The following is a 25872-nucleotide window of genomic DNA, read 5'->3' on the forward strand; positions in this document are numbered from 1 at the left end:
ACATAATTACAGCAATATCCTAGGAATGACCCAATAATCACTCAAGGATTTCATGAACATTCAGTACCACCGTGTGATGATTTAATGATGCGTATAGACCCGGTTCAGCAGACTCGTGGAAATGGGTCTAAGCGTAAGCGCTAAAGGATAAAAGAGGAGTCCTTGCGTAGGTGTCTGTAGGAAACTTGCTCCTTCCTTCCGCGCACACATTCGCCTAACCCACCAGGTCTATGTGCCTGTAACTGTGATACTATGCAGCCTGAATTGATATGCCTCATTTTATGCCAATATGTACTGGAGGTTGGTCCTTATAAACAAAATTCTCTTGTTGTTGTCAGATTACTTCTCCAGGAAAAAACAAACAAACCAGCAAACCAATTCTTCATGATTTTCAGTAGGTAGGTATTTCGTGTAGCTTCATTTTCACACAATACCAGACGTAGGACCATACTGCTCCGATTTTTAAAGCTGGAAATCATTTCTTTCATTGTATGTGCATGTAGAAACAAAAGTTGTATTGGCCGCATTTTGACATGATATTTGTTCATGAAACTTTCCATTTCTTTCTATCAGAGTTGATCATGCTTTTAAAATTCAGGAGGAGTATTCCACGGAATAGAGGAGTGTCGCAAAGCACTTAAAAGGTTTTGTGAGTTTATCAGCCGCCTCTTGCCTGCCATAACAACAACATCAACATCCCTGCCTTGTTTTTCTCAAATTGCGTATTCCAATGCTCTTGTGATGGGCAGCGGGGTCACTGTGGCAGAGTCATGAGCTGTTCCTATAGGATGACCTAGGGGGGCCAGAAGGGGGCCACCATTGCCAACCTCTTTAAAATTGAATTTTAATGCATCCACAGTCAGAGCAATTCCAATAGGCTACCTCATTAGGCATCATAGACGCTCACACATGGGTAGTACAGCCTGTCTCAAGAAAATGATCAGACCCTTTATAGTCATCACAGTCCATTATCATGGTTTATAATCTTATGGTACTAGATGATGAGGTTGTAGTGTATTTGAGTTAATTACATTAATTCATTCTCCCTTGTTATAGGAGATTTGGCTCTCGGTATGTATAGTAATGCTTGAGGAGTATGTGACAATGATTTCATCAACAAGCATCGTGGAAACTCTCACAATCAGTAGTGTAAATCATGTTTAAGGTATAGTTTACCATTGGGAGCAGTGATTTCAAAAATGTTTGAGTTATCACATTTGATGCATATGTGTAGGTCAGTTGTATCACAAAACATCCTGCTATATAAACAATTTGCAATGGAACCTGAAATATAGAGAGATATTACCGTTTTTCTCAATAAAACATAACTGTAGACGGTTTAGTCTAGAAGCATTTTTATTATAGCTATTGTTCACATTAACAATACTCAACATTGATTATAGTGATTCAAATGTTTACATTGGTTGTTTCTATCCTAAACTCAGAAAAACTTAAACTATTTTGAAGCACTGAGCTGGTTTTTTTTTGTTTCACCTGCAATTTTATGGTTAATAATAATGCCCTTAATGTATACATTGAAAATGCAGACCATACATTTATATTCAAGTGTACAGTATGTTTACAAAGTTACTCCCGTTACTCAAAATAAATTGATGTAGTAGGCAGTTTTCAGCTTTTTTTTTTTAGTAATGAAGGAAGACAAAGATGGTGAAAATTACAAGCAGGTGCATCTCTGTTCTGTACCCTTGTCACTGGGCATGAGTAAAGATACTATGAATTTTATGATGTTGAATTCAAAAATGTTATTGTAGGGGTAAATTTTGAACAGGTATGTCGCTGAGTCATCATTTCATCCGACCGGGCTATAAATAGAGAAATATAATAATTTTTGAAGAATGACGGCGTGAAGAAACAGGATTTGTTTCCCATGTCTAGCCAGGACTTCAGGTAGCTAGTTCTTTGTGGGCGGACTGTACCATGGTTGTGTAAGAGATATTATTCCACAGGGTAAGAGGAGACATGGGTGATGGAATATGAGTGAATTTTGATGAGATGCCACCGCTATAATTTGCTGCCGAGGTACTTTCCCTAATTTTTACAAACCCTGACATTTTCCATGAAATGTTTTTGTGCTCATGAAGATATCTTGCTCCAGCAAAACACCTCAGGTGCATACCGACTTCATGCTAATTTGAACTGTGTCTGGATTCTGTCTTCATATTGTTCGCTATGGAATTGTGAATACTTTCAACAGACACACATTTGCACATGTATATAATGTATATTTTTGTTTATTTCTTTGAAATACACCAGTCACTTATAAAGGATATGACATGTTTGCATCTTGGTGTAGTGCAACGTGATCTTGTTCCCTAGATTTCTTGTACCGTATGTATATGCCATATACTTAGCGAGCCTATTTTTTTCACAAATCAGAACCGCCTGACAATTTTGCGAGTGGTTAAATTTGTGATCATTGAGTACTGTAATGAACAAAGCAATTGCAAATGTGTATGTACTCATTGCATTCGTGTTGGCATCAGAATTAATATTTTTGCGTGTTACTAACATTGCAAATACACCCGACATGCTAAATTCGTGAAAATAGAAGCCGTAGCAAAATATATGGCATATTAGTATTTTATCAAACCGTTCAGTCCCAGAAATCATATTTCCATGGTTTGGGTGCTGTATCTTTTTTATGACTTTTCACTCTCATCATTAGTGTCTCACAAGTTGAGTAAAATTTTCTTTCACGAAAATCAAAACCTTATGAAATATTCAGCATATACAGTACTTGAAATTACATAATCACTAGAAGAAAAAAAATGTACTTACAAGTGCTGATTAAAGTATTGAAAAGTATAGGCATGACCATTAGAATCTAGGGATGGTTCATTGGGTGGTAACTAAAAATTCAATTGCAAGAAATAAATTCTCTCCGTTCCCTCTGCACCTTGCAAATAGGGTGTGAAAGCTCAGATTACTAGGGTGTGAAGAGCTAGCTATGACCCACCTACCTTCTGCTGTGATATAACCAGGGTTGCAAAGTCTTGCCAAGTCTCCCTTGATACTGCAAGAAGCTTCCACAAAAGTTAATCATCTTTTTACGTCCTGGCAAATAATGTCACTGCCTCTCTCATTTCCTAGATTAACCCATTCTGTACGGGAACCTGGTGGCCTGGGTATTATAGTCTATGTCATTTCAGAACTCAGTATGAAACGGGCTAATACGACCTATTGCAATGTGCATTTAACAAAAGTATCTCTCTCGTAGCTTTCAGAACCTCCTGATTGTGATAATGAATGCATGCAGTCCTGCGTTACTCACATACAATACACCCATAACTTGTTAAGTGTTATTTTTTTTCTCTTCCTTTACTTATTTAATTTTGCAGTGGATTTGAAGCAAGGGATTGAAAGAGATAAGAACGACTAGACAGCTTCTCATGCAAATCAAACAAACAACATCTTTTATGTTGAGAAGATCCTCTTTTTGTGCCTGCTTGAATTACAAACCAGAGCAGATGATTTTCAGACGATCTCCCAACAGGCATTAATCATTCAAGATAGATTGTTTATTAAGAGAGCTGAGAGAAGAGAGAGTGTGTGTGTGATGGGATTTGATGATTCTGCTTCTTGTGCCATTTTGCACACGGTATAAACTGTATTCCATAATGTACAGCTATAATGGGACTTGTGCAGATTGAATTGTGTCTACGTCTCATTCTCCAAATGTCTGTCTCTGAAAATCAAGAGGTGTGAACATTAGCCTGAAGATTATTGGAAAATAGTCATCAGATACTCTGCCTTATTTGTGGTCTGATTGGCATCTCCGACTTAATTATTTGACTGTAATTGCCAATCCCATAATGACATTCATGCATGCTGAATAGACTTGGCTTGTAAGTATAAACATGTATGCAGGATATGGCATAGCAAAGTTTACATTCTACAGTAGATTTTGTGTTTACTTGCAAGGTATGCCTTATGGATACTGGAGTGATTTGATGAGGATATTGGCCTGCAGATTAATTCTCAATTAGGCGTCCACATCTGGGTCATGTGTATCTCGTAATTGGTTCTCAAATCAATTTCATGACCCAAATGGTTATTCAGTGCATGCATTCAAAAAGGGTTAGGCTTTGGGGCATGCTTACATAAAGTAATGTGGCTGGGAAGGCATGTACATGTGAATTTTCTTGTGCAGTATGCTCAACATGTACAACTCTCTGACTGCTATGGAAATACAGTATGTACATACACACTGTCATTTAAAGGGGAATTCTGGACCAGTTCAAAGTTAGTCAGGAAAAAAGGTGAAACTTTATAAGCACAACAGTGATAATTTGATCAAAATTGGATTAGGAATAAAGGAAGTATTGAAACTGAAGTTTTACCAATTACCATTTTCAAAACCACTTCTTGAACAGTCATTTTGAATATGTAAATGAGTTAGTTGATGATGTCATAACTCACAACTTGCCACATAGTTTATACACAAAATATAGAAATTACTTTTTTTCCTCTCTTTTCAAATACAATTATGCCCCAGTCTCAAATTTTGATTTATATTTATCTGACTGATCATTATTTGGAAGTTGTTCAGCCAGGAATATCATTATTTCTTACACTTTTATAGCAGAAAATTTATTCCTTTATTTTTTTTTTGCAGTTTTTTTTTTATGATCAATGGAAAATTGTAAGGTGATGATATCATCAGCTAACCATTTACATATTCATAGCAACTGTTCAAGAACTGTTTTGCAGAAGTGAAAAAAATATACTTAACCAACTTTTTATTGTTCATTAAAAGGATGAAAATGGAAGTGAATGATGAAATTTGGAATGGGATGTTTACATCTGTTTACTTAAAGCTGTTATAATCTACTTCAATTGAACATTGCTAAGAGGTTGATAAACATTTTGTTTGTTTGTTTGTTTTTTACTGTAAAGATTTATTAGACATCAGTAAGATTAAAACAATTTCTAGGGTATTACATTGCATCTGTATTCCTAAATATGCCATTCACAAATCATAAACACTGTGTATTGTGTTATTGTAATCAAATCTATCACTTATTGCAAGTGTCCTGTTGAACTTAAATTCAGTTTTCAGTTTGGTTGTGAAGTAATCTTTTCCTTGTGTGCATTGTTTTTACACAGAAACATCGCAACCACCCAGTTTGAGGCCACGGCAGCCCGCAAAGCGTTCCCATGTTTCGACGAACCGGCCCTGAAGGCCAATTTCTCGATGACGATGATACGGAACCCAGAGCACTTGACACTATTCAACACACCAGCTTCAGAAAGGGGAGTCCCCCATCACGAAGGAGGAGATCAAAACTTGGTCCACGACATCTACCAGCCCACGGTTCCGATGAGCACCTATCTTGTGGCATTTGTCGTTTGTGACTTTCAAAACATCAGTGATGTCACCAGCAGTGGTACACAGGTAGGAATACTTGGGACCAAAGAGACATGCTTAGATGATAACATCAGTGCCTGTGGTTTGTTTACAGTTCATTATCATGGTTGATATTTAATTTTTGCTCTGTTCGTTTGTTTGTTTGTTTGTTTGTGTGTTTTTTGAACTAGTTAAATGCTTTGTTTACTAATTGGCATACAATGTACGTACTGGAGTGCTTTCCCTTGCTGAATGGCATAATAATTATATGTCTGGAAACTTTTTGCTATCAAATGAGTACAGATTACCTAGTCCCCTTATCCGTAGTGTGTAACCATTACCTTCTTGTTGGATAGAGGCATATTGCTATACCTGAGTGGGCTTGCTAACTTTACAACTAGGTCAAGTTTGGATGTATTAATACTAAATGCTGATGAAAATGTTTGGGAAATTATATCAGTGTCTGAGCACATAAAAGGTTCTAAGACAAGTTTGGGGTGTGGTCTCCTGTTTTACTCTTGGTATCAGGAAAATTCAACAAAAAAGAAATTAAACTTATGAATGGTCATAGGTGTAGAATATCAAACTAATTTATTACTTGTAATATCTAGATAGTAATATTTATGAGTGTTGCATACAGTGTGTGTTGCAGTGAACACAGGCTTAAAAGATTGTCTTATCCAGACTTATCACAGACGGACAGTTACGAGACATTTGGTACATTATCAACATTGTACACTGCAATGATTTAGCGAGTTTCTGATTCATCTCCCATTGGTTAGATTAATTTCATTGATTTCAGAAAAAAAATGAAAGACTGTAGCACTTTTTTCTCACCATCCATGGCTCTCCAGTGATACGTAGCCAGCAGGAGAAGACAAAGAAATGTATGCAGTATATAAAGCGTGATCCCCAGGAGAGGACCTCTCCACACAGACATGCATTATCTCCACAAATATTGATAACGGTTGCATGTAGATACTCTGTGAAATCCGAGATTCACTCTGGAGACCGTAGATTGATTTCTCCTCTACGGCACCACACATCAGAAAAATGTGCAACGCATTAAGGATGTGATGCCATTTTTTTTTTCCCTCAGAACAGACAAAGGTATGTCAGTCTGAAGTGAAACATACCTGAAATATACATGTACATTCATTGTACAAAGCTCATTTTGGAGCCTTGGTATTAAAAATTTTTCAAATTTTATTGAAAATCACAAAAACTGACCAATGAGCTGACCAAAGGAATATATTATTTACATATTATACTCTATGGGGCATGACTGGTGTATTAGTTGCAGTTGCTGCTATTCATAATATGGGTGTGGAGGAGGAAGTTGTAGGGAAAAAAATTGTGGCTGGAACAGATATTGGCTCATTTTAATTTAGATTACAAACTCATTTTAAGACAAGACTTTACATGCAAGCTTTTGTCATGTATGTAAAATTTGCTTTAGTTCCTAGAAATATAGAAAACTGATAATTCATGGGAGATGGCCCATGTAAAATTTAACAAAAGTCATACATGTAGTAAGGGAAGTAGTTTGAAAAAAACATTTTATATCTCATCACTGTCTTGTCCAGCAGTCTGATACTGATGCAAATGGCATCACGCTTTAAATTTTCTCAAAACATGAATACACTTAGTGTTCAGAATTGAGGGCTGCAATGTACCACATTTAAAGGCAGCCGGTCGTCGCAGGCGATTCGCAGCTCAGTAGAAAAGCACGAGAAGCTGCTCCTCCCGTTATTGTACCCCTGTACGTACCGAATGCCGAACACGACGCTACGCAGCGCACCAGCGAAAACCAGATGGGGCACGAGCGCCGTGCGAGCTGTCCACTGTAATTTCAACATGGACGCCCGAATACCTACCGAATGGGGCCGAATGGGTGCATGCACAAAACCGCACAACAGCCATGCGCATGAAAATCTCTCCCGGTCCGCGACACAACAAGTAGTGAGAGCTGTCGATCGGGTGTACGTACGTACGTATCTGGCTCCAGTCTCTGTTTATATGCACTATGGTGCCAACTTCAGCAATCTAAGCAATAATATTTCAAAATGTCTGAAAATATTATATAACAATATCATAAATTATTTATATATTACGTTGTTTAATATTTGGTATTTATAAATATGCTTTGATGAAGAAATATTAAAACTCTAAGCTTCATGTATAGCAAGTTGCAATGCATATGGCCATATGGCAGGTTGTTATGATCTCATCGTGCAATGTTGTCTGCTGCGTCAGCTGCATGTGTTATACGTACAGCTTACAGTACGTTGGGCCGGATCGTAACATAACAAAGTTGATAGAAAGTCGTCGGTACCGGTATGTCAATATCAATATTGTGTGTGGTATGCGTGAACTGTTTGCAATAAAAAGTGCTGTACTGTTTCGGCTTAGCCTTGGCTTTGGTTTAGTAATGAAACCTCACAATGGAGATCAAACAGCCGTCCAACTCGAGGCAACGTATCTACTTGTTTGACGCTATCGACGAGTGGAGAACGCAGAGAGAATTGTTCTTAGCTGGAGGACAAGTAAGAGACCAGAGGGGGAGGCTTCAGCGTCAGCGTGTCGATGAAAAATTTGCTTTCCACTTGCTGGAGTTGCATGAACAGTTTTGCAGGAATTTTTATTTAGAATGTGCAAATTCGTGTTACGACATGCACGGTGGAATTGTGTTGCCACGGCTTACGCCAATCAAGCAACCCCAGCTGGCCAAGTCAACAACTTCAAGGAATCCAGATCCAGATGATGTGTAAGTAGAAGTCTACACATGAATCAATGATTGAAGTGGAATGACTTTTTCTAATCTAGTATCAGTAACTTTAGGGCATTTGCGTTTGATCGACAAGTAGGCCTATTTTTCTATGTATAATTCCGCGAAAAACTTCTCTAAGTTCTCATTTATGTCAAATTATGATAATGCCGTAATTGAAATGACATTTGCTGGGTCAGTTTAATGTCATTAGTCCCATTAAATGAGAAGTTTTTCATATCAATCATGTTATGCAAATTCCCCAAGAATATGATTTAGGATTTGCAAATAAATTTTAAAAAAATGAATAGATCTATCACAAGCTCCATCATACATGTAGTCTAACCCAATAGATCTGGTAGAACTCTAACGTTTAAACAGGGGAACTATAGGTTCAAAGATGATAGATCTAACAATAATAGATTCTAGTTTAGGCCCTATTTCGACTTGAAGGTATGTCGGTTGGTGCACGGCCCCCTTCTACCACGGCCACAGGTACACTGTGCAGTGCAACTGTGGCCGTTGGCCCTGCACGGGCACAGGCGCTTCCCCGTCCTGAATTTACACACGCCAGGGCAACATACAAGACACAGGGTCCCCGACCCAATTGTCCGCGTTCAGAATGGACAACTCGGCGGTAATATCCGCTACCCATGACGATGTGTCATCGTCCATGATGGCCACCCTACCTATATATAATCTGATCCGACGATTACAGTGTACGAGTGACGACGATCGACGGTGCGATGAAGAGAAGGCGTACACTGTAGTCGTACGAAGTATAGGCAGCTAGCTACTTTAGCTCATGCGAACATTGCATCACACAGTAGTGACAGTACATACAGTATACCATACATTCAATTCACATTACGCAAAACGTACTCCCGGGATGCGTTTTTTTTTTTTTTTTTTTTTTTTTAAGACGGCACAGATTGGGGCATGGCGCGTGTTAAACCTATGGGAAAAACGTTGGGTTAGGGTTTTTGGTTATGGTTATGGTTAGGGTTAGGGTTAGGGTTGGGGTTAGGGTTAGGGTTAGGGTTAGGGTTTGATGGTTAGGGTTAGGATTAGGATTAGGGTTAGGTTTAGGGATAGGGTCCCCGATAGATTTTTAGTTTCCCCAATCCGTGCCGTCTAAAAAAAACACACTCCCGGGATCCCCGCGCTCAGATCAATCAAGCGAGCAAACGAGATACTATAGCGCGATACATTGCTTTAGGGATGTCTTGCGCACACACACATTTCGCTTCGTAGCAACTTCGGAAGCCAGTTTACGTGCTGCCGCCCGCGGCTGAAATATGTCCATGTATCCTCGCGACTGGGTGTCTTTAAGACATGATGTGTACCAGATAGGTACTGCCCATGTTGTGGGTAAGACGAGCTACATTTGCTGAAAATTTCCCCCTCTCAGATTGAAATATCAATTATATGTCAGACTCCCCCCCCCCCCAAGGATTCTTTATGCTTCTATGCAAACTCGTGCCAGTGACTCATTCATATCTGCAGGGTACACAGAGTACAATTTCAAAGTAGTTCTGTTTCCTGCAGCCAGTAATTGCTGTGTGTTAAGATCGGCATTGCCCACCTTTTATCCACTCTCAATGGACTCCCATCATACGTGCTATTGTAAATGCCACCAGCGTTTCTGATTAGAAGTGCATTTTATAACGAACGCGACAAAAAAAGAACTTTCAGCTGCCAAGCGAGGGAAGGGGAGCTGCCGCGTCTGGGGAAGACAGAGTCCCTCCACTGTTGAATTTGAGGCTTAATGTCGCAGCAATGCCCTCATCAATCCCAAAAGCTGGAAAAAGCCTGGAAGAGCGAGGATGGTTGCCATGGTAAACAGAGCTCGTGAATTGTACTTCGCCAAATAGCATTTCCACATATGGATGTCAGCTCTCCTTCTCTCTCTCTCTCTCCCTCTCTCTCTCTTTCTAAATTTCTTCCTGTCTATATCTATCACCATCTCTGCTTGTACAAATTTATGTAACTAATACTAGGGTAAATGAAACTCTGTGAGAAATAGAAATTAAATGTAATGTTTAGCATTTCAACGAGGGACATAATACAGTGTACACATATGTGGGCATGAAGCATGACAGTGTATTACTTGAGATTAGCAAGAGTTTGATTCGTTGTGAGGGGGCTGTCTGGCTGTTTAAAAAGGCCAACTTGTCTATGACCAGAGACTCCAACTCCAAGCACCTTCTGTTTTGGAGATTCTCCCACCCGAAACCCCTAGCAAACGGGAGACTCTAAGTTGATGCGTGCGAAGCGCGAAGTTCCTAGGGTTCTAGATGCTCTCTGGTGCTATCTAAGGCTTATTTTTTCAACATACGATAGCAATAAGTAAGAAATCCTTTCCAGCGGGAGACACAGAGCCAGGGCGGGAGAAATTAAATCTCAATTAAATCTCATGCCACAAAGCATTTGGAGTTCAAGTCGACATGAAATGATTTCTTAAATTCTTGCCCAGAAAAAGGTGTTGGATATACCATCATCTTGCCCTAGAAATCTTTAGTGTGCACTCACTGATGGGTTGTGTCATTTGTATCCAGTCTGTTCCTCCTCGAGCAACACTTTGAAACAACAACATCAAATGGTGGTCAGAAGGAGTTAACAGTTACTAGATGCACACCTGTACAGGAAAGCAGTCATAGGAGGTTAATGTAAATTGCATTACAAGACAGGTGCAAGCCCCCAGTGGTCCAGCAGAGGTCGTATCACCTGCCTTGTGGAGTACCTACATGTAGTCTACAGAATGTCTAGTAGGAGGATACCTTGCTGTTGTGAATGTACTCCAGTGTGATAGAGTAGATAGGGTTCTGGCTGCGAGTTGGTTGTCAAAGGGTTAAATTATGAAAACCACCTGTACCTTCTACAGACCATTCTGCGGTGCCTGCAGGTTCAATTGCATACATGCATTTAAGTGCCCTGAGTTTCCTCTGTTGGCAGTATGGCCTCTGTTGGCAGTATGGCCTCTAACTCCAAGGCAATGCTGTACATTTAGTCTGTAGATACAGTCATGAATTAAGACTTTGCATGCATATCTGTCCTTGGCAGATTGGTGTATTTTATTACAAATTCATATACTAACATTATATTACCTAACTGTATCTGCAGATGCAGGTTATAACTTCGAAGAAAAAAAGAATTAAGCAAAATGATGCTTTGACTAGCCTCACGAGATTGATTTCCCCTCATTTTGTTTTATGCGTAGTGCTTGAAATACCCACCCACTTTGTTTTTCATCTTCCACCCTCTTAAAGGTACAGGAAACCTCTGCTTTTATGTGTGTGCAGCTTAGAGTTTAGGATGCATTTCAAATAATGGACCCTTTTACCAGTGAATTCATGCATGAGGAATGCACTTTAGGGACATTCATTTACGACAGTAGATGGGGAAGGGGCACTTAAAGCTCTGCTTTTAATGAGGCCCATGTATTGATACTATGTGGTTAATGTGGAGTCAGTATGTGACATGTGATCTGGAAAAACACTGGTCACAGAATATAGCCGTAGGTAATGAGGAAACTGAATGTCAAGACTTGGAGAGCATCTACCCTGTGTTGCATTTAGAGCTGCACGGATTGTTTCTTCAAGGAAAATGTGAGACGAATTCAGCAAGTTACCATTTGCAAGTTGAAAGGTCATATAACATGGCATTTATGTATGATCCAGGAATTAATTGAATGGATGTAAGGAGGGCTTAACTCGTCTGTCCTGAAACGTAACTCATTCAGGTCTTATGTAAAAAAAAAAAAAGGGGGGGGGGAAGAAAGAAAAAAAAATGTGTTGAAATTCAGATAGAGAACTTTGATTTCTGTCCACAAATTCATAGGAGATTTGTATTTTATTCCCCATAATCCTTGTTTTTTTCAAGACAGGTGACAACACAGTAGCATAGCTGAGGCAGCTATTTTGAGGCTCCCATAGAATACAGTTGTAGAAGACCTCAGGACAATTTGAGTGTTATTGTTGTGATGATACTGGTCTCATTTACCTTGAACTTTGGAGTTCCAATCTATTCAAAAATTGATTCAAATTGAAACCCAATGACAGACCCCATAATGTACAGTCAGTAGTAACCCTTCAAATTTCATTAGTTTAGAACCAGTGGTACTAAATTTTGTGACTATCTTGTGAGTTTGTCAGCTGGTAGCTTTTATCAGTGGATTGCAAAACTGTGTTTTGGTCTGATTGTGTGTAGACTAGGCGAGATTCTATGTGGTGTAGTTGGGTAGATATCTCAAAGTGGTAGTTCTTTGCTTACACCTAGCTGCTAGGCAGTGCTAGGTGTCAGTAATACCTTCTCAAAAGTGCATCACTGGTCTCAACTTCTATTAAAGGAGACCTCCGGATGATTTTTAGACTTTAGCATTTGAACAAATTGGTCATACTTGCTACCAAGTTTTGTAATATATAGTGATTGCGATGAGGAATAAAAATGTTTTCAAAATTCATTTAAAAAAACCCACAATGAACAAGGATGATGACATAGCAGCTTCACATAAGAATGTATGACTTGATGCTGAAGGAGGCTGAACAAAAGAAGACAGCATGCATAAATTCTACATGGACCGAACTCGGTAAGCAAGTGGTATGGTAAAGGAATTACATTGCTACATTACTAGAATATATAGGTCTCCTACTATGTCATCATGCTTGTTCACTGTAATTTGTTTCAGGTTTTTCAGAGTATTCGTTTATCTGCTCAAGGACCACGATAAATTCCATAAGTCTATACGTGGATCTGTCGATTTATGTACTACATGATGTGAAATTATGAAAAACGTCTGGACTTCCAATTTGATATCGTACAATGAAACAGAGTGACAGAAATTTTCTAAAGACCATGTAGTGTTACCCATATCAGATGTAGCATCATACTTTGATAACCTTATTTTCTAGGAACAGAGTTTATGTTTTCACAAACTGTTTGAAGGCTATTTTATGAATTATGTTATAAAATGATTGTCTTCACCTATTTGATATACACATATGTACCATATCTTCTTGAATATGACTAAGATGAAAGGAGTTGCCAGAATCTTAGGGATAAGTTTGGAAAGTTGTAAAAATAAAATATGGTTTATTGATCCCGTAAACAAAATGTTTGTATTGAATACATCACAATATTAGGTTGATACATAATTTTGATGTAGCACTTGAGATGAGAAAGGAAAATGTCTTATGCTGAGCAAATTGGAGATGCATTATTCCAAGCCTGTTTTTAAAGATTCATTACCAGTGCATTGTTGGGAGTGTTTTGGTACTTACCATTATCCCAGGCTAAATTTGTATGATTTTCCTCTTCTTGCAAAGGATCACGAACTGCGTGCAGACATCACATGTCCTCGTGGTATGGATATGACAAAACGTTTAACTGTCAGATGTTGTTGGTAGAGGGTACACATGTTCAAACAAAAGTGTTTGGCTTCCAGATCATGATACATGTACCTCAGAGGGATATCATCTAAATTATTTTACTGTGAATTACCAGAATAATAATAATTTAAAAAAAAAGAAATGCAAGGAGACCGATATGTGCACTCTGATGAGGATTAAAGGTATTGTTTACCTTTGGGAGCAGTCATTTAAAAGAAAAAATGTTTACGAGTTATCACATTTGATGCATTATATGTATAGGTCAGTTGTGTCATAAAACAATCTGTAATATAAAAATTTGGCAATAAAGCTAAAAATATAAGGAGATATCACTACTTTTCTCAATATACCATAACTGTAGACAGTTTATTCTAAGAACAATTTTACTATAGCTATTGTTCACATTTTGTGTACTTACAACCTGTTGAAGTTGAGTCCCAAGTATACTCGGGCAGGTGTCTACGGGAAATGCATGTTGTAGCAATATCAGCCCGTCCTCATCGGATTAAAGGTCCTGTTTACCTTTGGGAACAGTGATTTAAAAATTTTTCAAGATATGACATTTAATGCATATGTATAGGTTTGTTGTACCACAAAACATCATATCATAGAAGATTTTCACTGTAAAGCCTAAAATATAAGGAGATATCTGTATTTTTCTCAGTAAACCGTAACTGTAGATGGTTTAGTCTGGTAACATTTTTATTATAACTATTGCTCAAATTTTGTATATTTGATAATACTTAACATCAATTTTACCTATTCAAATTTTTACAGTGGTTGTTTCTATCCCTAACTCACATTTTAGGATTATTTTAAAGCACTAATGCTGGGTTTTTGTTTCATATGCAAATGGTAAATTATGCCTTTAACATTGATTATACTGATTAGCATTTATACATTGTTGTTTCTATCCCTAACTCACATTTTAAGGCTATTTTGAAGCACTTGGGCTGGGTTTGGGTTTCATCTGCAAGTGGTAAATAATGCCTTTAATGGTTCAGAAATCCAGTTCTTCTTTTCCTGCTTGGAAGAGTTGAGGTATCTATGAGTTTGAAAGAATATCTGTGTTTGCTAGTTTTTGTGTCTTTCCTCTTTGCTTGTTTTAATGAATAACGACAAAATGTATTTTTACATTAGGATAGTATGTGCTGCTTATTTGTGTGTAAATGTATGTAGACAGTGATTGTTAAAGGAACCCTTTCCCAACCTCACAAACTCTATGTTTGTTTGTTTTTTTCCTCTCTCTCTTTTGGATTGCAGGTTGCTGTTTATGCTCCAGCAGAACAAATTAGCCAAGCTCAGTTGGCCCTGGAAGTTGTCAACAAAACCATTCCATTCTACGAGACCCTCTTTGACATCGACTACCCTCTCCCAAAACAAGGTATTGACTGCCAGCTTTTCTATCTCAAAGATACATGGAGGTCCAGAAAATGAGAATTACACCGTCTCATCATCATTTCACCCACACAGTCCAAGAAACCGTATTTAGTGTTTTACACTCTATCTTTTGATTTTAATTTGTATAATGGTAGTATTTTCATAAGATGCAACAAAATGTACCATTTGAGCCCAGTGGTGGACATGTATTATTATTCATTTCTATGTGCCTCTAAATTGCTTAAGTTATAACTAATTCCTAAATTGTCAACACATTGTAGAAGATTAGATTAATCACATTTTTTGTCATATTTTTGTTGGAGTATTTTTTTCCTAATTTGTATAAATGTAATGAACTTTACCACTTTTATCTAAATTTTCTCCTGTAGAATGCGGATGTAGTATTCAAAGTTGCCAAATTGATAAAAAGATGATTGTTTTTGCAGCAACATTCTCCCTTGGGCTTGATGACCTCTTTTTAAGGGCTACAAATCTGCTTCAGATTTCACTAGGACAGTGTTATGTTGTTTTGAGGTCGGTTATGAATTGGTGAAATGATGTGGATTAAAGTCTGTCAATGTGTTCTCTTGAATGAGTTCTGAAAGAAGGAAGAAGCAAACAGGTCTGGATACTGAATGTTTCAGACAAGTTGACTATCTGTTATCAAATAGGCCCTTTAAGTCTACTCCAGACGGCATACTGTAACAGTGACAGTATTTCTTCTTCTTAATTAAGAGTTTCTGAAGTCTGCCTGCACTGGTGTGTTGGGTGTGAGAGAATCTTGTGTCAAAAAATGATTAGGGTCCCTCCTCTCGCAACAGATGTAAGCAATGCTAGAAACCAATTTCTTGTCTAGTATCTGTGTGGCAGTCACTGCTAGCCGTGTGCGAGGTCCTGATTGTTGCTCGCAAAGCAGAGTGTAACCCCAAACTGTCAGCTCAAGTTTCGTTGACTTGATTTTCATGTCCAATATTTCCTGCGAGAATGCGCATTTGGCTCGACTCTGTATTATTTTGCTGGCAAACTTGGCCGTTGCATATTTCATGACCCGTGCAATTGCAGCTGCATTTCTGTTTGAGTGCCCAAATTTCTGTTCCTGCAGCTGTTATTGGATTAAAGTGAATCTAACCCGAGTACACTCGTTTTAAGTGAAAGCGATGCCTGCCCCATCCATTTGTCTCCCATCGCTGTTGCGAGATTAGGTGTCGGAGTACGTGTGCTGGTCGTGCCTTGGACTTGATTTATACTGCGAATAATGCATGACTTTATTACTCATCCCTCCCGTCTGCTGATCATCTCCGATTACGCTGAAGACCCAGAATTCTACTTGAGGATCCTTTCTCTTTCACTGTTCCCATTTCTTCTGTTTTAATGCAAAGGGGTATGTGATGGGGTGGGGGTGGTTCTTTAAAGGTGAGGGGAAATACCTTTCCTTCTAGAAAACATTCAAAAAATGTCTGGCATGTCTCAAAACTGAACATCACGTTTTGACATGAAGATGGCATGTGCCGAAACAAGCATGTGAGGAGATGCAAGATGGGGGACATACTCTCCAATAATCCAGGTTTAGCTAGTATGTTTTTGACAGTGAGTCATCACCAAATGTAGAAATAATGAAGTCCATTTTTTGAGCAATATTTCACATTACTTTGTTTTCATGTACGCCGAGTGAATGTATCCTTTTTTGCAAACTAGTATACCATATCAAAGTGACTCCTAGATTTGATTTCAAAGCTACTGCTCGGCTGCCCGAAAGCTCTGATCAAGAAGTCAACCCCGGGGGCCCCCCGTTGGGCAGTCATTACATTGCGAGCGAGTGTGTCCACATTACCCACGCTGTCATAACATCACCGTAGACAATCCCTTTTTGAGTCCGGCCGGAATGCTTTGCTCGAAAGACCATGTTTGCGTAAGGCGAGACACATCGCAATCCTTTCTCTCCTTGCGCCGGCTCTCAATTGCTTTTTCGCTCTGCCATAATGCAACCAATTCTGAGACTCGTGTCTTAAAGCATAGTTTAAGATTGATACCTCTTACTTGTAAGTGATGAACCTATGGCATTTAGGTGAATGCCAGTCGGGACTAGGATTTGACCGTAGGGCAATCATTACCCCGTTCCATCATGAATTAAGTAGGTCGCTTGAAGATGCCCTGTGTGAGAAAGAATAAAGCAATGAATTATTTGGTCTGTATGCATGACAACACCTCTGCCATTTCAGGTAGGGATGATCATTAAGTTAATTTCATCTCGGTATGAATCCTGAAGGTCAGATAGAATAATGCCTGTTTCCTATTCATCCTGACTTTTTTTTTTTCATCATATGAATCATTTTGCCTATTGTAGCACAGCATGACTGCTGTAAGCCAGTAATGCTGTGTGTGGAAAGAAAGAGTGGTGTGAACGAGAAAGGTGTGTATGTGTATGTGTTTTTGTGTGTTATCAGAGTTAGATGTGAATATAGCGCCGAAGATGTCGAGTAAGTTGTGAAATAGTCCAGTACATGTCCATACACAGCATGCTATTTCATGAAAAACAAAGGTGGAGTTTAACACCTGATATCTTTGCCAAGAGAACACTTTTTTTTTTTTTTGCAGTTTTCTGCACTCAATAACAGAAGGAAAAATTGGGAAGTATACCCCAAATTATGCCAATGTTGATGTATCTTTTGCAAGTTACAGCAAAGTACATGAGCACCTCAAGGGGTAGACAATTTGAGTGGCATGGCAGTTTAGGAGGCTGTGTGATAATATTTTAATCCACTTTGATGCACTTATTTGATTATGTTTCCATTTATTCTCATCACCAGCATCACAGTTTAAAGGAGCAGAAAAGAAGTTAGAGGGACATGCTAGAAATTCATGCGGTTGTGCAATAGCATCATATTTTATACACGTGGTAGGCAGTGAAAGGAGATGACTAGTGTAAACTTTACCAATTTACTCAAAGATGGCAAAATCCCTTTAAATCCTTAAAGAGGAAAGGATCACAAATCGGTGTTAAGATTGTTAATCCACTTGGTTAATTGATAGTCATAATAAATGCATACCATTTATGGTATTCCATATATAATAGATAAGTAATCAGCTTCACACACTTCGTGAAAGATTTGCTGCAATTTTACATATATGATACTGTAAAAGTGGAAATATTTGCTTGGGTAATTCTTCAAGCTCTGCTGAATACAATGAATTTTGTTTGTTTTTATTCCATGGAATGAAGATGTTACATAGTAGTACATATAACAAGCAAAAATATTTCTGTGCTTTTATTTTTGCACTAGTTTCTGGTCCTGCAAAGTGCGGAAAAATAATGTTTCACTTTTACAGTACTCTGCTTGTCTAAATAGTGTTTGTTGATGCTGTAATACTATCAACTAGGAGTGGAATGAGAAATTGGTGTTGTTGCAAAATCTAGTATGCCATTTACATACCAATCAACAGTATCATGTTACCCTGTCAGTTTGTTTAGTGTTCAATTCGAGTTAAAATGACAGTCTAACCAGACCAGGAAGAATTAAGATCAGGCATCACATTCAAGGATAATTGCTATTACATCTGATATGTTCCAATCTGAACTTTCTCATACTGAACTGTACAACTTCTACCCCAAAGACCCACAGTCTCAGACAAGAGCCAAGAACATGATTGATTTTGTGTGGGCCAGTGTTGTTTAGACACCTAGAGATTAAGAGCTATCTTCATCAGCATGCATCCAACACAATCAGTTAGAAGGAGTGTGATGTGAGTTGCTCTCAAGCCCCCTCAAAAATAGGCAAGACTTTTTCCAGGAAAATAGTAGGGCCACTACCTGCTGAAAGATGCCGGCTTGAAAGGGTAGAGAAGCTTAGATGACAAGATAGCGGATGGGGATGGGGATGGGGATGGGGGTGAGGGTGAGGGTGGGGGTGTGGTGGGGTGGGGGTGTGGTGGGGTGGAAGGGAGGGAGGCAGTAAATGTGGGAGGCGGTAAGTGGGGGGGGGGGAAGAGGTGTTAGAAAACTGTGAGATGCTGACTTGGAGATGTTTGTTCAAATAGCCTTTTAGAGAGGGGACATTTCCAGCAGGCTTATGGCAATTTAGTAAATGGTGAACGTGATACATTTGAAGGATGACACACTCCTTTCTACAATGTAGTGGTAACCATATCAAAATGGGAGTCCCTCTCAAAATAGGTGTACCTGTAACATTCAACATGGGTTGAAAAAATAAGGGCATTGAGAATATAGGTATGTATCTTCAAAGGCAATACTTCAATGCCTCATGAGACAATGTACCTGAACAGAGTTAAGAGGAAGATTTCTTGACATTTAGTTTTTATTTACATGGTAGATTATGCTATTCTGATTCTGAGAAAGCCAGTATTTGGTTCAGGATACTTTTCGATGAGACATTTATTGAATACTGTTAATTGTATTTATCAAAATCAAGTTGCTTTCTACCATATTTGCATTGCAAAAGTTGTGTGTGTGTACAAAATAATTTTACATGAAACATATTCATCATTTTCACTTGTCTCTTTTTTTGTGTGCACCACTTTGATATTGACATAACATGAAGAAAAAGAATTTTGTTTAAAGGGATGGTACAGTATTGGTGGAGATGAGAATTGGGCTTTTAACTTTTTGTGAGATACCAAGAAAACACTTATTAAATAGTACAGAGCATACCATTTTAAGAGGAATTCAAAGTTTATTTGATAAAAATCAGGTTTGGAATGACTGAAACATCCAAAAACAAAGTAAAACAAAGCGATCGTAATAAAGTGTGGGTCCCACACTTATTAGAATCGCTCTGTTTTGGATATCTCAGCCATTTCAAAACCAATTTTCATCAAATAAATGTTGAATTCCTCATGGAATTGCATGCTCTTTCATATTTCATAAAGGGTTTCTCATTATCTCACAAAAAAATGTTAGAAACCTTTAATTAGGTTTCAACCAAAACTATACGATCCCTTTAACTGCTCTTGCCAATAAAATGAGTGGTAATGAAAGTTTTGACAGCAACTACTACTTCCCGTTGCTTCTTGCTGTGGTCTGTCCAATGAATATTTTAGCACCCTTGAATGACATTATGCATACTTTATGTCATAGAGATACACTCTGCACTCACTCTGTACGCAGCCAGTCGATAACCACTACAATGTTAATGACCCGACAAGATAATATCCTGCTTATTCAAGTGAGAGTGTTACGTAATTCAATTTCAGCAACCAGGAATCTTTGCTCCTTGATCGGGTATCATTGTAATTCATCAATTGGCGGGATTCACAGTAGTTGTGTTTCGTTGAAGTGAAGTAAGATGGTCAATTTTGCTGACAACAGAAACTTGTCATAAGAGAAACGGTCAGTTATTTGAGCCATACCATTATCCTTCTGAAGAGAAAGCAGGGAGAAGAAAAATTGAAGTGAGAGTGTTACGTAATTCAATTTTAGCGAACTGGCATCTTCACTCCTGGACTGATAGCATAGTAAATCATCAACAGACGGGGGTTTGCACTAGCAGTGCTTCAATGATGCAAGATGGTCACTATTCCTATTGTAAGAGAAATGGTCAATCATTTATGCCAGACCACTATCCTTGTAATTAGTAAAGAGAGTGAATCCTAAAGGGAATCCTAGCAATTAAACATTGACAGTTACTACAACACAACTGTGGCAATGAATTATCATTCTCCAGCAGCATGATGTATTGGGACGCCAATGCGGAAACACCAATTACAATTTAATTTGCTGTCAAATATGAAAGAATATGTAGAATATCTTTTGATGCACTGTCATGTAATGGACTTTCACCCTTCACTGAATTGAAATGACCAAAAGTACACAAAAGAGATTGTTGTGTTTATTTTGGGGTGGTTTTTTTTGGGGGGTATGAGAGATATGTCTTTAAAATTTTTTCATAGAAAGCTGATGGCAAATCAGATTTCAGTCAAAACTTTTTAATGACACATTCAGTGTTAGTAAATTGATAATGATTCTCGTAGATGCATTTGCTGTGATCGTGGTTAATAGTCGTAATGTTATATAGTTATAAACAAGCATGTGTGATATCACCTACGCCTGAGAAAACACATGAAACATTTATCTGTGTGTGATCAAGAAGTGTTCAAAATCATTTGTGGTGAAGTTTTATTTTCAAATATTCACTGGGTGTATACAGTAATATATTGCCAAGTATGTAGTATATACACAAGGATTTAAGAACACGCATTTGATGAAGAGATATACTAATGAATATCATCATGCGAAGTTTTATCATGATGACAATGATGATGGTAATAATGATGGTGGTAATGATAATAATGACACTGATGATTGTATGTTAAGTTGTGTAATTCTGGTCATGAGTTATGATGTGTTCTTAAATACAAAACTTCTCTGTGTATTTTTCCATCTGGTGCTCAAGACATGATAGCAATTCCAGACTTCTCCGCTGGAGCCATGGAAAACTGGGGACTGATAACTTACCGCGAAGCCTCCGTCCTTTACAAACCCAACGTGACGTCGGCGGGACGAGAATCCTGGATCGTTGTCACCATCACCCACGAACTTGCTCACCAGGTATTTATTCCTCGGATGAGATGTGTTGAATAATGCTGGCAGGTGTATATATAAACAGATCCTCACCTCCTTCTCTCTCTCTTATCTCTCTCTATATCTTTCTCTTCCTTCCCTTTCTCTCCATCTCTCTCTTTCCCTTGGGCCTTTCTCTCTGCCCCTCCCCTTCTCCGTCTATGTCTATCTCTATTCCTTCCCTTCCCTCTGTTGTCTATTTCTGTCCTCCCCCTCCCCCATACCCCATGTTCTTATGCGTATCTACTCTTCTAGCAAACACTTTGATGATATCGTCATTCTTGTTTGATGAAAAACACCCATTGGTTTTAGTTTGTATGCAATGTTGGAAGCTGCATAGCATATCAAACTTATGCTTAAGCTGTAGCTCCTCTGTTCTCCTTCATTTCTGTCTGTCTATCAATATTCAGAGTTAAATTTGTGGGTTTATGACGTCACCTCTGGACCACTGTATTTAATGACAAAATAGTCTTGTCAGTGAATTCTAAAACAAATTAGTTCCGCATCTTCTCATGTGATCAAAGTGAGGAACCATTGGAGAAAAAAACCCCCACAAACACACTAGCTGTCTGGTATCAAATAACTAATAAATGGTTCATTGTGTTTATGAAGTCATGGCTTTAGTCACTATAATCATTAACATGAGGCTAGAGATGTGTTGTATTCATCCGATACATGATTGCTGATAAACTTTTGCTCTACAGTCTTGCCTGTAAAATCATGTTTGTATGTTGACAAGAAAAGAAAAAAAAAACTTGCAAAATGAGATAAAGCATTTGAGACTCATTCTTCTGTAGTTAATATTCTATTGTGGCTATTGGGAAAGTTTGGTTGAGTTTTGAAAGCATCGATGTCAATCTATTGTCCATATTCTTGGTGTGACTTTCATTATGATTAGTTTTGTTCTTATTTTCTTTCTCTGACTGCAGTGGTTTGGTAATCTGGTCACCATGGAGTGGTGGAATGATCTATGGCTAAATGAAGGATTTGCAACATTTGTCGAGTACATTGGAGCTAATCATTTTCAGCCAGAATGGCATATGGTGAGAGCTTTCATCTTCTGTAAGTGGTCATCTTTTTTTAACAAGAACTTAAGTGGACAACCTTTTGCAGAGTGACATTAGTCAGCTTGTGGCTGTTGCGTATTATCTATGTTGAACATGAATGTATAGTTGGCATTTGTATTGATATCATCGTACAGGCTCTTTCCCCATTAGCAAATCTTCAATTGAAACAGTATAATTGCCTTATGTTGATTAGCCAGGTAATTGCCTCACAAGAATTAGTGTGAGCACTAATTGCATTATGTAAATTACCCTGAGGTGTTAGGTCCTAAATGGAGAATAGAGATAGGGATTTGGCTTTTCTTTTAAAAGGATGGTATAGTTTTGGTTGACATGGGGATTCAGCTTTTAATGTTTCACAAGATAATTAGACACCACTTTATGAAATGTTAAAGAGCATACCCTTTTCAGAGGAATTCAGAGTTTAATTAATGAAAATTGGTTTCGAAATGGCTGTAATATTCAAAACAGTAAAACAAAGCGATCCTAATAAAAGGTGGATCCCACCTTTAAGCTAAATCTCTATCTATCAAGCTCTTTGTAGTGTCCTTGCTTTATATCTATAGCATTGCCAAATTTTATAAAGTTCCCCCTCCCAGTCTAATTGCAAAGCTTATGAAGACTCCATTGATAATATCATTCTGGATGGGTTACTAGTAACATTCATGATTTCATTCCTCATTGTAATGATGTGTAAAAGGACTTGAAATTTTGCCAAGATAATCCCTGAAGCAGCTCTTTCCAAACTTAACTGGGATGGGATGTGCTGCGACAGTAGGTGACGGTGCAGTCAGTATATTGTAGCATATTTACAGTGATGTGCACACTAAAAATTCTGTAAACATGTGATTTGGTTGAAAGTGCATTTAGAGAATTTGATTTATTTTTTCTTTTTGATGGTGGCCTCTGCTTTTCATTTCCCATCAGATAACCATATTTCTGATACTGTATATGCTTTTATTTTCAAAAAAGATATTTTTTACGAATGAGGAGGTCACAGACACTTTCGTAAGATATTATTTTTGTGAATTAACATCCAGGCTACCATAAGTGCACTATTGCCATAACGCATGGCAACATTTTTTGCATGTTGTTTGAATTTGCGGTCCAACAGTGAATCGCAAAATTCACGAAAATTAAACCCTCGCAAATTTAACAGATTATACAGTATCATAAATATCCATAGTTCTGTTGTCATACACTGCTCATGCATCCAGATATTGTCTATTAATCGTGTTCTTTATCTCTATCCTCCTTATGTATAGATGGACATGTTTATACTGGATTCCACCCACGTAGCAATGAGAGAGGACCAGCTTGCCAACTCACACCCCATTTCAGTCCCTGTGAACAACCCCAATGAGATCAGTGAAATCTTTGATGCCATTTCTTACAGCAAGGTGAGTAGAGGAATACCAAAGAGGTTCTATATGTAATAGAGTAAGCGCTCACCATTCACTGCGTACAAATGAAAACGGGGCCAATTGAACAGTGGCGCGCGCGCACGAAAGAGGGCGACTACCAGAAGCCTGAACCCGGAAGTGCCTATAGTAATACACGTAAAGTACAGCTTCGAAGATGGGGTTGGGTTGGACAAATCATTCTAATTCTAAGGAAAATCAATATTTGTCCATATGCCTCCGGATTTTTTAAGTGAGATACATTCTCAACACAGTATACATGTTTTGATGAAAAAAGGACTTGCTCTAATGTGTCAAATATGTGCCTTAACATGAAGCCAAAATTGCCAAACAGGCATTCATGCATTAGACTGCAGAAAGGTACATTGTATACTCTTTGGTATGGGAGTACTGATTTCACATAATATACGTCACTTAGAAACATCAGACACACATACAACACACACTCCCACACGCAGACAGCACACACTCCCACAAACATACACACACTCACAACAAACACACACATACGCACACATACGTACACACCAAACCACTTTTTTTTTTTTCAAATTCCAACACACATACACACACACACAATACACAGTGTGTTTTGTGTGTGTGTGTGTAGGAATTTGAAAAAAAAAATGTGGTTTGGTGTGTACATGTGTGTGCGTATGTGTGTGGGTGTGTGAGTGTGTGTTTGCTGTGGGTGTGTGGGTGTGTGTGGGAATGTGTGTTGTATGTGTGTGGGAGTGTGTGTTGTATGTGTGTCGGATGTTTCTAAGTGACATATATTATGTGAAATCAGTACTCCCATACCAAAGAGCATACACTGTACCTTTCTGCAATCTTTGTATGTAGTATGAATGCATGAATGCCTGTTTGGCAATTTTGGCTTCATGTATTTAAGGCACATATTTGACACATTAGAGCAAGTCCTTTTTTCATCAAAACACGTATACTGTGTTGAGAATATATCTCTCTTACAAAATCCGGAGGCATATGGACAAATATTTATTTTCCTTAAAATTAGAATGATTTTTCCAACCCAACCCCATCTTCGAAACTGTACTTTACGTGTATTACTATAGGCACTTCCGGGTTCAGTCTTCTGGTAGTCGACCTCTTTGAAAATGGCGGCGGGTCGTTCAATTGGCCCCGCTTCTGTATGCGAGCGCGCGCTCTATTACATAATTATATAGAACCTCTTTGAGGAATACAGATACCCATCTCATGACTCTCTCATCACTGATGGAGTCAATGTACTATTCCTTCTTTGTCACCAGTCATCCCATAATTATCTTCCCTCCCTCCCATGATCGGGAGGTGTAGTTATGCAAGACACCAATGTCTTAATATAAGAAAAATGTGTTGCCATGGTAACCACTTATTTTTGTATCAAATTGAACCGTTTAATCTATGAAGGTGAAATTTGGTGTGTATGATGCTCTTTAAGTATAGTTTTGCAAAATGTCCCTTGTATTTGTATCGGATAATGCGTTGCCATGGTAACGGCATGTTTTTTGTCCCCGCCGAACGAGTTCGAGCAGGGGACTATGAAACGGGCTCCGTACGTGTGTGTGTCCGTGTGTCCGTCCGTCCGTGTGTCCGTCCGTCCGTGTGTCCGTGTGTGCGTCCGTGTGTGATCAAAATGTTCAAAATGCTACTCCTTCGCCATTTCTAACCCGATTTTGATTCTGTTTGCTTTATATGATAGCACTACATGGGAGCTTTGAAACTTGTATACAGAATTTCAGTTGTGACCTTTGACCTTGACCTTTGACCTATATTGTACATTTTGCTTCAAAATGCTACTCCTTCGCCATTTCTAACCCGATTTTGATTCCGTTTGCCTTATATGATGGCACTAGGTGAGGGCTTCAAAACTTCTACACAGAATTTTGACCTTTGACTTCTTTGACCTTTGAC

At 38.4% G+C, this 25872-nt stretch overlaps 1 protein-coding gene across 1 annotated transcript in view; it reads left to right on the forward strand.

Moving 5' to 3' along the window:
• Positions 1-25872, forward strand: part of LOC140237734 (endoplasmic reticulum aminopeptidase 1-like) — an 81761-nt gene that overhangs the window by 31967 nt on the left and 23922 nt on the right. The window contains exons 3-7 of the mRNA XM_072317660.1: positions 5128-5416; positions 14786-14906; positions 21310-21464; positions 22406-22519; positions 23806-23940. Of these exons, the coding sequence (XP_072173761.1) occupies positions 5128-5416; positions 14786-14906; positions 21310-21464; positions 22406-22519; positions 23806-23940 (814 nt within the window). The remainder of the gene's footprint in view (positions 1-5127; positions 5417-14785; positions 14907-21309; positions 21465-22405; positions 22520-23805; positions 23941-25872) is intronic.

The sequence above is a fragment of the Diadema setosum genome, chromosome 14 (genome assembly GCF_964275005.1).
Source record: "Diadema setosum chromosome 14, eeDiaSeto1, whole genome shotgun sequence".
Lineage (NCBI taxonomy): Eukaryota > Metazoa > Echinodermata > Echinoidea > Diadematoida > Diadematidae > Diadema > Diadema setosum.